General features: G+C 42.8%; 1 protein-coding gene across 1 annotated transcript in view; it reads left to right on the top strand.

The window, feature by feature from the left end:
* EBPL (EBP like) overlaps positions 1-8358 on the top strand; it is a 33172-nt gene extending 24814 nt beyond the window's left edge. The window contains exons 2-4 of the mRNA XM_042911585.1: positions 422-491; positions 6206-6344; positions 7852-8358. Of these exons, the coding sequence (XP_042767519.1) occupies positions 422-491; positions 6206-6344; positions 7852-8092 (450 nt within the window). The 3' untranslated portion in view covers positions 8093-8358. The remainder of the gene's footprint in view (positions 1-421; positions 492-6205; positions 6345-7851) is intronic.
* The last annotated feature ends 5029 nt before the right edge of the window (positions 8359-13387 follow it).

The raw sequence follows: 13387 nt of genomic DNA on the forward strand, positions 1-13387 counted from the left end.
TGGATTTTTTTTTTTTTTTTTTTTTGAGGCAAGACAAAATGAACTGCTGTGAGGTACCTCTCAAAGGTACAAAATTTTTGGAATCATCCAGAATTTAGCCTGTTTAATATAACATTTAAGCTCTTTCCTTGTGCAAAATTTTCAATTTATTTTTTCCCATAAGAACACACCTCTAAATTTATAATGCCAATCATTGAAAAACAGCATTTATTATATAAACATTCCCTCTGTCTGCAAGGCCTGGGCATCAGTCTCTAGGATCACACCCCACCGGCTTGTGTAGGTGCTTGCAGGTATGATGTTCAGAGGGAGCAGACCAGGAGGTGGGCTCCTGGGGACGTGGCCATGTGAAGCCATGTATCTCCGGTGCCATCCTGTGGTTGTGATGCTGAATTAGAGCATGTTTTCATTTTCTTTCCAGGAAGGCCCTTTTGTCTACTTGTCTTTCGTAGGAAACATCGCAGATTCCGAAGGCTTGATTGCTTCATTGTGTGAGTAATTTAAAATGTTTGCATTTGAAACGTTTGAGGAGATTAATTGCAAGTGTGGCTGTCCATTAAATGAGTACCTGTAGCACAAATTGTATGATTTCATTTATGTGAAATGTCCAAAATAGGTGAATCTAAAGACACAGATTATAGGTTGGTGGTTGCCTAGAACCATGCGGAGAAGGGGTGCCAGAGGAGGAGGGTGAAGAATGAATGACTGATAATGGGTATGGGTTTCTTTGCAGGGGGAGGGGTTAATGAAATGTTTGAAAAATTTCATTGTGATGATTCAAATCTGTGAGTGTACCGAAACCCATTGAATTGGACACTTTAAATGGGTGCCTTGTATGACACGTGAATCATATCTCAATAAAGCTGTATACTAAAAAATATTCTTAGTGCAGATTGAAGAGTTTGCAGTATTTAAACTGGGTGTTTCCCATACTTTTAATATCAGCTCTCGGTTTATTATATATATGTATCTGTAGTCTTGTAGATAATTTCCAAAACTCCTGCTGCTCTGCAGGGCTATTAACTGATTTTCCCTATCTTCTTCATGCTTACTGTAAATCAGTTGACGTTCCATCAGTTAGTTATCGACTTCCTCTCTTGTACTGTGTCAATTTTGACAAGTGAGCCGTGTAACAACAGAGTCCTTTGCCACTATTACAGAACTGCCTTGTGCAAGGTAACTTCTTTCAGATTTTGCTTCTGAAATTCTGCGTCATTTATCTCCTTTCTTCCCTGATTCTGAAATCAGATCCTCCAGCCAGGATCTGTGTTGGGACTCCGGTTCGTCACTAGTGTTAGGAAACTTCTGGAGAATTGAGAGAGCTATAGTTAGTGCTTCTCAAAGCAAACCATGTGTCATCTTTGATGCCTGCCAGGTCCTGGCCAATGGTAGCTCAGGGAGCCTGATCCCCACTTTAGGAGTGAAATGCTGCTTGTGCACCTTTGTGTGTGTAATGTGATGAGTTGGCCAGATTAAACTGTGCTTGGGAATTGCCTGGGAGGCCCGAAGGCTGAAAGACCCCAGCCTAAGTCATTGTCCTCCACCCTGGCTGCCTGGCCTGGCATCAGAGCAAGTGAACAGCCCAGATTTGACTTAGTCCCATGAAATGCAAATGTCTAACATGATTTTTTTTTTATATAAAGATTTTATTTTTAAGTAATCTCTACAACCAATATGGGGCTCGAACTCACGACCCCAAGATCAAGAGTCACACACTCCTCCAACTGAGCCAGCCAGGCACCCCGCTTCCCACTTAACATGATTTTTATCAGTCATCTTCAGTTTACATTTTTTGCCTTAAAAAAAGTGAAAGCCCATTTAATGGTGGGGTCCTTTATTCTTGAGAAAAGGAAAATCCAATAGATTAAAGTAGTACTTCTCAGACATTAAAGTGCACCAGATTGCCTTGGGCTCTTGTTAAAATACAGATTCTGATTCAGAGGGTCTAGGGTAAGGCCTCCCAGATGTTGATCAGTAGACTATCCTTAGATTCACAAGGATGTAGAGCTGGATTATAAGCATTATGTGGACCCTGTTAAAGGAGAATTATTTATGCCACTGGTTAAAGATGATAAAGAAGAATTTATTTAGGAGGTACTACTACAGTGGGGGCTTGTAGCAGGGGAGAAAGATCGGGCTCAACTCCAAATACAGCAAGGAAGGTGGACCTTTTTTTTAATGTTTATTTATTTTTGAGAGAGACAGAGACAGAGTGTGAGTGGGGCAGGGGCAGAGAGAGAGGGAGACAGAATCTGGAGCAGGCTCCAGGCTCTGAGCAAGCTGTCAGCACAGAGCCTGACGCAGGGTTCGAACTCACAAACTGTGAGATCATGACCTGAGCTGAAGTTGGACGCCCAAACAACTGAGCCACCCAGGCGCCCCAGGAAGGTGGAGCTTTATAGCCAAGAAGCAGGTGGGGTCAGTGGATGGAAAATTACTAAGAAGAAACATTGAGGTTTGGAGGGTTCTTAATACACTGACTCAACAGGATTCTTGCTGCAGGCAGGCCAGGGTGATATGACATACAGGGTGTGGATGAGGAATTTGATCAGTTATTAAGAGTGATCAAGTATCTGCACCCCCATGTTCACGGTAGCATTATTCACAGTAGCAAAGGCATGGAAACAACCTAAGTATCCATTGATGAATGAATGGATAAAGTGTGTGTGTGTGTGTGTGTGTGTGTGTACGCACGTGTGCATGCAGTGGAATACTATTTAGCCATAAAAAATCAAGAAATTCTGCCATTGTGACAACATGGTTATACCTTGAGGGCATTGTGCTAAGTGAAACAAGCCAGACAGAGAAAGACAAATACTATATGATCTCACTTATATGTGGAATCCTAATTAAAAAAAAAAAAGGCAAAAACAAAACTGAAACTCATAGAAAAAGAGATCAGATTTGTGGGGTGTGGAGATTGAGGGAATTGGATAAAGGTGATTAAGAAGTGCAAACCTCTAGTTACAAGATAGAGGAGTACTGAGGATGTAATGTACCACATAATGACTCTAGTTACCACTGCTATAAGTTTTCAAGAGAGCTCTCATCATCAGGAAGAAAGCACCTCTTTTTCTTATTTTTTTTTGTATCTGTGTAAAGTAATGGATGTTCATTAAACTCACTGCAGTCATTTCACAACAGATGTAAACCAAGTCAATGTGTTGCACACCTTATACCTACCCAGTGCTGCTTGTCAGTTACATCTCAACAAAACTGGTGGTGGGGGAAGCGAGCAGATACCAAGAAAGGGGGATTTTTGCTGTCGTGACCTAGTAGGATTCTTGGCTAAAACTGGATTAAGCGAGCCGAGGACAGAGCCCTGGACGGGGGGCCTTGTTGAGGAGAGGGCTCAGAGGACCCCGACTCAAACTTGGTCAAGAAGACAGTCTTTGTCACCCCTCACCCTCTCCTAATCACTCTGGGGTGAAGGGCCCAGCTGTGGCTCAGGGACTGGGATCCTACTCCAGCCCCAGCGTGTCTTTCCCTCTAAACTTCTGCCTGAGCCTGGCAGTCAGTCACAGAATAAATGATACTAATCACATCATCAGGCTTACTAACACTGTGTTTGCCCTTTTGCTATCTAGGTGTTTAACCAGCAGAAAAAATGACCAGAGTTAGGTGGCAGAGGAGGAGACGCCAGAGGCTTGATGCGCTGGGACCACCTTCCTCTCCAGCAGTGACCCTGGGCCCCATCCACGTGCGTGCAGGCATGCATACACACACACACACACACACACACACAGTCTCCTTCAGCTCTGCTGAACTAAATGTGATTTCAGACATACCGTGTTCCCTCTGTTCCAGGCCTTTGTGATGCGCGTGCTCCTCCCTGAAGCACCCTCTCCTTCACCCAGTTCATGGGTCACCTCTTGTGGTGTAAGGCCCGAGATTAAAATCCGTTATTATGTGTGCCTTGACATCTGATAAAATCTGGAGGGACTCACATGGCCTAACCATAAGAGGAACCCCACTCTGCTTCCTCATGTGAGGTCCCCTAGCCAAGCGACCCTCCTTGTCACAGGGACCAGGCATGGTGCCTACGGGTCCCTGAGGAGCAAGTGGGCTTCAGTTCCTTGCCAGCCCCCAAATTATTGGAGGAAGCCAATCCCATCTTGCCTCAGGAACCAGGCCACCCCATTGTCGTTACTGCAGAGCTGGCTCCTATGGCCCCTCCTAGTTCACTCCGTCTCTAAGTGCACCCCCCATCCCACCCAGTGTGGCCCTGTGTGGTGCAGTGTCATCTCTCCCCAGGCTGTGAGTGTGTGTGACTAGTAAATTGCCATCAACCTCATCTATCCAGTGCCACCTGTCTTATGTGGCCATCCCTATAACCCGAGGGTGGGACTCCTTCCCTCACCAACAGGGGGAAGAGGAAGTGATCAAAACACCTCACCTCCCTCATCTGGCTTAAAGTGTCACTTCCTCCATGTCCCATGCTCAGTTGCCATCACTTATGACAGGGTCCAACCTCATGGAACGGGAGCTCCCAGCGGGCCACCTGTGCCCTAGGCCCTAGCTGATGCTACATTCCCCAGGCCCAGCACAGAACCTTCCATATGCTCCAGAAGATTTGTTGAATTAAAGAATGAATGAATGGTGTTATTTTTGAGTGTCTAAACAACTACTAATCTCTTAGTTCCTAAAGTACTGACATTTTTCTTAAGTGACACTTCCTTAGACTTGGGGTGCACTAGAGGGAACACTTCAGGTATTGTGTTTGTGTTTAGATTTACAGGAAAAGCTTCCTTTCACTAGTATGTTGTTTTTCAGTTCATTCCTGGGCTGGCGGTCGGCTAAGGACTAGCAGGAGAGCTCTGCCTGTCCTGCTGGCCCTGTCTGGCCTTTCAGAGTCTCTGCTCAGCTTGTGTCTGTGTGTTATCTCATTAAATGACTAATCCTGTTTATTGGCCTTTCTTTCTGCCAAGACAGCCTTTCATTAGAACCTGTTGTCCCTAGCCCTGAGGGATCCTACCTTGGGCCATTAATAGAGACTAGAGCTTTGTCCTGCTGCTTCACCAATCCCGATTATGTAGCTAATATTTGATGATTCATACCTTGTCTAAATAATGTGAGAATAGTATTGAAAGGAGAGAAGAGGTGAGACTTTCATTTAAAAATATTTTTTTTAATGTTTATTTTTGAGAGAGAGAGACAGAGTGTGAGCTGGGGAAGGGGCAGAGAGAGAATCCAAAGCAGGCTCCAGGTTCTGAGCTGTCAGCACAGAGCCTGATGTAGGACTCGAACCCACCAACTGTGGGATTGGATCATGACCTGAGCTGATGTCAGACGCTTAACCAGCTGAGCCACCCAGGTGCCCCGAGACTTTGATTTTTTTTACTCTGATCATTTGAGATCTTAGGACTGGCATGTATTAGTTTGATAAATTAAAAAAAAGGAAGAGGGAGAGAGAGAAGGAGGGAGAGAGGGAAATAGAGAGGAAGGAAGGAAGGGTGGGTTGGCTCTCCCAGTGCATGGCTCTCAGTCCTGCTCTAAAAAGACTTTCTCACCTCATTCTTTCTAGAAGAAACAATCCTGATAATGGGGTCTGGAAAGATCTTTTAGGGCATGCCCACTTCCTGGTGAACACATTTGAGGCCTTTGTGGTGGCTGTTGTTAGTGACTCCTGTCTGGACTGAAACATCCCCTTTGTCCATGTGGGATTCATTCTCTGTGTCATTACCATTCCACCCTCCTCCCCCCGAACCTCCCCACTGCCAGTACAGGGCTCAATTTCTCTTCAATTATTAATAAACACATGTTTTTTTAATAAACATTTCCTTAATAATAATTTTCCCACATCTAGATTATACCTACAGACTTTATATGGGAATTTTGAAGTAAGGAACTGTAACACAGTTAACAAGCTAATTATTAGAGGTGGTCTTTGCAAAATCTGGCTGTGTTGAGTTAATTCAGAATTCTGTTGCTTATAATAATGAGAGCAGGGGTGAAAAGGGCACATGTATGCAAGCACTTTGGGAACGAAATCCTTTCACAAATATACCAAGATATTGTTATTAGTACTTGTGCGGTAAATGCGTTTCAGCCTCCGTTCTCCTCTTGCCTTCCACTAAGGCATTATGGGCAGCGTAGGGAGTGACAGTTTGTCTTTTTGTCTCCTCCTTAGGGGAAAAAAGGTCATTTTCACTGACTGTCATAAAAATAGTTGCCAGATGAGTAACAAAATGTATTTCACTTTTAGGGAAAGAATATGGCAAAGCTGATGCAAGATGGCTTTATTTTGACCCAACCATTGTGTCTTTGGAAATTCTGACTGTTGTCTTGGATGGGTCTCTGGCATTGGTCCTCATTTATGCCATAGTCAAAGAGAAATATTATCGGTAAGTGCTCTTCTCCTGGCCTGCTGAAGAGAGGAGAAACATTAGCTGTCTCGATGCCTACATGGCATTTGGAGTAGATTAGGACCACATTCATTTGTTAGATTAGAAATGAAAATTGTTCAATATTAGATAGGAAGCGTGGTGCCACCAGGATAATTTCAGATGATTCAAAATAAAAACTATAGGAAATAGGATTGTAGGGACCACCTAGTCACTCTACGAGGAAGGAAGTGTGAAGAGCATTGGATGATTTTTCACCAATATTTTGGAAAGTAAAGGGTAATGCCTCCAACCCTTTCCCAATCGCCCCCCAAATCTTGAAAACTCCTATTCCAGGGGCGCCTGGTTGGCTCAGTCGGTTGAGCATCCGACTTCAGCTCAGGTCATGATCTTGCCATTCGTGAGCTTGGGCCACATCCAGAATCCACTTCAGATCTTCTGTCCCTCCCCTCTTTCTCTGCCCCTCCCCCACTTGCACTGTCTCTCTCAAAAATAAAAAAACCTTAAAAAAAAAAAAAAAAGAAAACTCCTATTTCACTTTACACCAAGTAAATTCTCTTAATTTGGAATTAGACATGCAGGATAAATCTTTTCAGAAACAGGTTGTGGAGGGTGTGAGGAAGGCAGGAGAGAGGAAAGGGAGGAGAAAGGTGGAAGATTAACCACTGTCAGTCAGACTCTGAGACTTTGAACTCTCTTCCCTCCCTCCTACCCTTTCCCTTCCTTTCCTTCTTTCAGACAAAGTGACGTAGGGCAAATAGGATGCTATCCTGGGGATGATTCCCAAAACAGTGTCAAATAGGCACAATTGCATTCAACTTTTTAGCGTCTTGAATCAAAGAAGTATTTTTTAAAGCTTCGTCACAAAATTTCAGGTTTGAACGAAACCTCTAAGGTCATTTAGTCCACTTTCCTCCCACCCAATTTTACTTAGATAGTTGGCAGGAAAAATGAAATTTCTTCCTGGTGTCTTGATATATCTTTGTCTCTATGATCTTGGTTGTAGATTTACTACATGCACCCATTTGTTTAGTACTTGAACCATCTATAATATCTGCATTGTTGAGTACTTACATATCCACGTATCTCATTTACTCTCCACCATATTCTTTGAGGAAGGAGCTGTTATTACTATCCCCTTTTACAGCCAGTAAAATTGTGGCTTGTAGCAAGATTCGCATCTAGGTCTCTCTTTGCTGGGTGAGATGTGACCTCCATAAATCTTCCTAAGAGTGGAACAGGATACCTGAGAGACTTTATTTAACTCTGAGGATAATCTTCTAGGAAGGGCAGTATTGCTTCTCCAGAGAAAGCATGGATCTCCCATGGATTAGATTGACTTGCCCCATTGAAGGAGCACTGTGGGAAACCTGAGGTCCAACTTCAGAGAGGTCTTCTGCTGTGGAAGACGGTGTTAATGCTGCCATTTAAGAAAAGATGTCAGGATTCAGGGTGACAGGCTGGGCTGAGCTGGCAGCTTCATCCCTTGTTTCTTTCTCTCTAACAGGCATTTCCTACAGATTACCCTGTGCGTGTGTGAATTATATGGCGGGTGGATGACCTTCTTCCCGGACTGGCTTATGGGAAGCCCCAACCTCAACACCGACAGTTGGCTCTACTTTGGGGTCTATCTGGTATTTTTCAATAGTGTGTGGGTTCTGATCCCAGGACTGTTACTGTGTCAGTCATGGGTAGAACTCAAGAAAATGTATTACAAAGGAACCAGTTCAGGGAAAAAGTTTCAGTGACTTTTCAAAATCACAAACACTGATTTCTTGCTTTATAAGCCAGAATGAATCAAACCTTCTTGTTTGGCCAAAATGTAATGCATTCCAGTGTATACTTCCCTTTTATAGTGTTGTTCCTCAGCAGCTTATTTCAAATTGATTGCAAGGTGGCAAGTCTTTGTTTTTGTTTTTGTTTTTGTTTTTCAATTAAATGACAATATGGGGAACAGAGAGTATATTTTAACTTGTAATAATAACATGTTTAATTATACACTTTTATGGCTCTATTAATTGTTCCACATTATTAAAGCCAATTATCATAAAATGCTATAGAGCATATTATATTAATTTTTTATTCCAAGAACATGTTGTTGCCTCAGCTTTTTTAAAAATGTAAATAAATCCAAGTTAGTTAACATATAGTGTAATAATAATTTCAGAAATAGAATTTAGTGACTCATCACTTGCCTCAGCGTTTAATCATCTCACTTATCTTTCGGTTACCAAAGTGAGACCAGACATGAAATGAATGCTTCTATTTTACATTTGTCCTTTATCAAATTTGTGAAGCCAACAGATATGATAGTAGCAGAACCCTGTGAGTAGATTAGAAATGGACCAAGTTTCCCACAGACAGGTGACACAAAAGGATACAAAAAGCTGCAATAAGTTTGACTGCACTAAAAGTACTCTGTTCATCAAGTCACCATTAAGAGAGTGGAAAAGGAACCCAGAAGGTAGAAGGTATTTGCAGTACATATTACTGACAAAGGACCCATCCTGAATAGTTAAAGAACTCCTGTAAGTCGATTAGAAAATCAAATTGAAAGTTAACAAAATATTTATGTTTTTTGTGGTTTTTTTGTTTTTTAATTTTTTTAATATTTATTCATTTTTGAGAGAGAGAGACGGAGCTCAAGCAGGGGTGGGCAGAGAGAGAAGGAGACAGAATCCCAAGCAGGCTTCAGGCTCTGAGCTGTAAGCACAGAGCCGGACGCAGGGCTCGAACCCACGAGCCATGAGATCATGACCTGAGCCGAAGTCAGACACTTAACCGACTGAGCCACCCAGGCGCCCCTTAACAAAATATTTCAATAACTACTTCATGAAAGAGAATATACAGATGAGAATTTAGGAAACCACAATAAGTTGTTCCTCCACACCTATCAAAATGGTAAAAGTGGGACACCTAGGTGGCTCAGTTGGTTAAGCGTTCGACTTCAGCTCAGGTCATGATCTCAGTTTGTGGGTTCAAGCCCTGTGTCGGGCTCTGTGCATCAGGCTCTGTTCTGAGAGTTCAGAGCCTGGATCCTGCTTCAGATTCTGTGTCTGTCTCTCTCTCTCTCTGCCCTTCCCCCACTCATGCTCTTGTCTCTCTCTCAAAAATAAACAAAATGCTAAAAGTAAAAAGACTGACAATGAGGAGTGTTGGTGACAAGGTGGAACAAGAACTCTCATGCAGCGCCGGTGGGAACGTAAAGTGGAAAACTGTTTAGAAATAACTATTAAAACTGGACGTGTACGCGCTTAGAACCCAGTAATCTGACTCTTAGGTATACACCTCCCAGAAGTGCTTACTATATGCACCAGAATGGCAGCATTATTCATTTAATAACCCCAAACTGGAAACACCTTAAATGAATATATTGTAATACAGACACACGGCAGACTAGAAACCAATGCAAATTAACAACTAGTGTTATGACAATGCAGATGAATTTTACAATGATGAACAAAAGAAGCCAGACTAAAAGAATATGTATTGTATGATTTTGTTTACATAAGGTCCCAAACCAGGTAAAACTGTGGTGTTAAAAAACAGGATAGTCTCAGTCAGTTAAGCATCAGACTCTTGATTTCTGCTCAGGTCACAATCTCACGGTTCTGTGCTGACACCACAAGGAACCTGCCTGCTATTCTCTGTGCCCCTCTACTAAGTAAACTTAAAACGAAAAAGGAAAAAGAAAACAGGATAAAGGTTGACCTTGGGGAAGACATTTGGATGTACTGATAGGGAGAAGTCATGAGAGGATTTCTGAGATGTTGTTAGTCTATTTATTTTTCATTTGCATGGTGGTTATAATCTGATCATTCAGCTGTACACTTACAAATGGTACACTTCTCTCTATATATGTTCTGCTTCGATTTTAAAAGTCTATTTTTAGAAACTTTTTATTTTAGAGAGAGACAGAGACTATGAGTGGGGGAGAGGGACAGAGGGAGAGAGAGAGAATCCGAAGCAGGCTCCACGCTTGGTGCAAAGCCCAGTGTGGGGCTTAATCCCACGTTCTTGGGATCATGACCTGAGCTGAAATCGAGAGTCAGACACTCAACCGACTGAACCACCCAGGCACTCCTTAAAAGTTTATTTTTAAAAATCCCTGGTATGAAGACCTGGAAAATGTCTTCAGTGGACCCTCATGAAGAGGACACTGTGTCCTTGACAACAGATTCAGTGTAACAGGCTGTTTCTAACAGTGTCCCCGATGTGGGCAGAAGGCAGGATGCCAGAGGGAGAGTCTGTAAAAGCCTTTCCATGAGGGATTACCTAGTTGTTTCCGGAACTTTGCTCTCTGCTGATCTGGCTCAATCCAAGGGTGAACAGAGTGGGGAAAAATGGATGGGCCGCAACCCTGCAGGCAGTCCTGAAAACATGATGTCTCTCAACAGTTTTTGCTGAGTGCTGAATGGGAGAGAAATGGGGATTACAGACTTTGACAGGAACTTGGAGTACAGATACACGCTGCTGCCAAAGAAGGACAGATCTCAATGTTTTAGCAGTTAAGTGAGTTGGCGAGAAACGGTGTCCCAGTGTGAAAGTCTAACATATCCTGATAGAAGCCCTTCTCCCCATCAGAGAGAGGTGGGGGCAAGGTGCCAAGGCAATACTGTGTTTCACTGGTGCTAAGATAGATTTTTTCCTCCATATTTTAATATTTTAAAAATTAGAATGCATTTTATGGTTGCCGTGCCTCAGTTCGTTGGCTGTGGGTTTTTTTTTTCTATCAAAGTATGAGGCATCTTATAATTAATGGTATCTTAGATTCAATTAAAGAAGTCACTATCTTCAGTGTTGTTCCTTCAAGCCTCAGTATCTCCAACTACTTGGAGGTGATAGTTCAAATTTACTTTAAAAGTCTAAATTTTGGAGGCGCCTGTGTGGCTCCGTTGGTTGAGCAACCCACTCTTGATTTCGGCTCAGGTCATGATCCCAGGGTCGTTGGATCGAGCCCTGTGCCGGGCTCCATGCTGAGCATGGAGTCTTCTTTGGATTTTCTCGCTCCCCCTCCCCTACCTAAATAAATAAACAAATGTCTAAATTTTGCTTGGGGCCTTAGGGATCACTTACTTGCATACTCCCCTCCACCCCTCCTTCCATCCCTTCACATTTGTTCCCTGGGAACCAAGCACACAAGACAGGCTTGGAGGAATACATAAAATGATTTGTGGTAGGTGATTAATTGCTTATATTGTAGGTAACCAGATTCCTGCAAACAGGCTGTCCCGTCCCCAGTATTATTTACACTGTAAATTTCCTTTGCAGATTCTTCCTTTCCAGGTAACGTTGAGGCAGATGATCAGCATAACCAATCTAAATTCACGGTGTAAGTGATCGTTTCCTTGCATTTAATTATGTCAACTCTACAACTCCTGGAGTCCTAGCACCAGGACTCTGGGAAAGGTCCACAGATTGCAGAGTATGAAATTGTAAAATAATACTTTGTCAGAGACAGGTTTGATTGAAGACAAAATGCAAAAAGTTTGGGGAAGAATCCTTTGTTTATTTTAAAATTATTATTGGGGGCACCTGGGTGGCTCAGTCGGTTTAGCGTCTGACTTCGCTCAGGTCATGATCTCGCGGTCCGTGAGTTCGAGCCCCACGTCGGGCTCTGTGCTGACGGCTCGGAGCCTGGAGCCTGCTTGGGATTCTGTGTTTCCCTCTCTCCCTGCCCCTCCCCTGCTCACTCTCTGTCTCTCTCTGTCTCTCAAACATAAATAAACATTAAAAAATTTTTTTCTTTTTAATTATTAAAATCCACGAACCTTTTCTTGTTTGTTATGGAAGCTAGAGTTTGAATCTAAGGATAAATCATATATAAAGAGAATAATTGGGCAAGGCTTGCATGAACAAGGTAAACTGTTGCTATCTTTAATTTTAGTTAAATGCCTGTGAGGTAACAGGGAGGGCCTGGCAGGCCTAAGCATAATGTGAGCTAACGGTGAGGCTTCTCCACCTACTGCCCTTTTAGAATCTCTACACCTTCCCTTCCCCCTTTCCATTGCTTGACACAGACCCCAGACCTAACAAAATCCATTTCCCATCACCACTTCATTGTAGGAAACAAATCGCATCCATTAATTAATCTTAAGGTATCAATAATTGATCCTAGTGTGATGTATTACCCTTCCCAAGTGTATTTGCATAAAAAATGTATTACACAACTGATACATTTTCATTGCTGAGAAATGGAAAATTCAGATAAGCAAAAAGAAAACAAACATGCCCAGTGTCATCAGGAAGAACCATTATTACAAATTTAGTTTCTGTTTCTCAAGCTCTTGTCTGTGCATGTATTAACATTTTGGGGAGACTTCAACCTTGGAAGTAGGGCGTTCACACCCCTTCCTTCCTCTCTCTCCCTTGCCCTCAGCTGATCATCAAGAAGCAGCGGTCCTACAGAACCAGCTGTGGATAGTATTACAGAACATGGCCCCATTCTTGAGAAATCCATGCACTTACAGAGGTTGATAGGTAGCAGTTATCATTTATTTTTGGAAACTAGTTTCCGTTGATGCTTATGTTGACACAGATCAAGTTGACATCTTAAAATATTTGATTGGCCACATCCCAGCTCTTCAAGGGAGGGATCAACTGTGCTGAGCCTGCTGCAGTATTACGTCCTACGTGTTTAATCTCTGCCCTTCCAGAAGCCTTCCTCAGTCCCTTTAGAGTCAGAGGCAAAGACTGAATTCTTGCAGCCCTTGTCTGTGTCCCTTAAATGGCCCTGGGTGGCCTTGTATTGTTATTTTTGACATCCACCTTCACAACTGCACAGGGGCCTCGAGGCCACACTTAGAATCCTAGATTCTTATACTGCTTAAGGGAGCCTCGGAGAGGTCCACCCAAGGAGGCTCAAGAGGTCTTAGATAACTGCCCAAGGCCACACAGCTTTTAAGTGAGGTAGGACCCAGTGTTCTTTCTATTCCAGCAGTGTTAGACATATTCCCAGAGCTTATAAGTTATGAAGTTATTCAACTTTGCTTATTTTTTTATGATCTAAAAAATTTGGCCTAAAATGCCTTTCTGATCATCTG

The sequence above is a fragment of the Panthera leo genome, chromosome A1 (genome assembly GCF_018350215.1).
Source record: "Panthera leo isolate Ple1 chromosome A1, P.leo_Ple1_pat1.1, whole genome shotgun sequence".
Lineage (NCBI taxonomy): Eukaryota > Metazoa > Chordata > Mammalia > Carnivora > Felidae > Panthera > Panthera leo.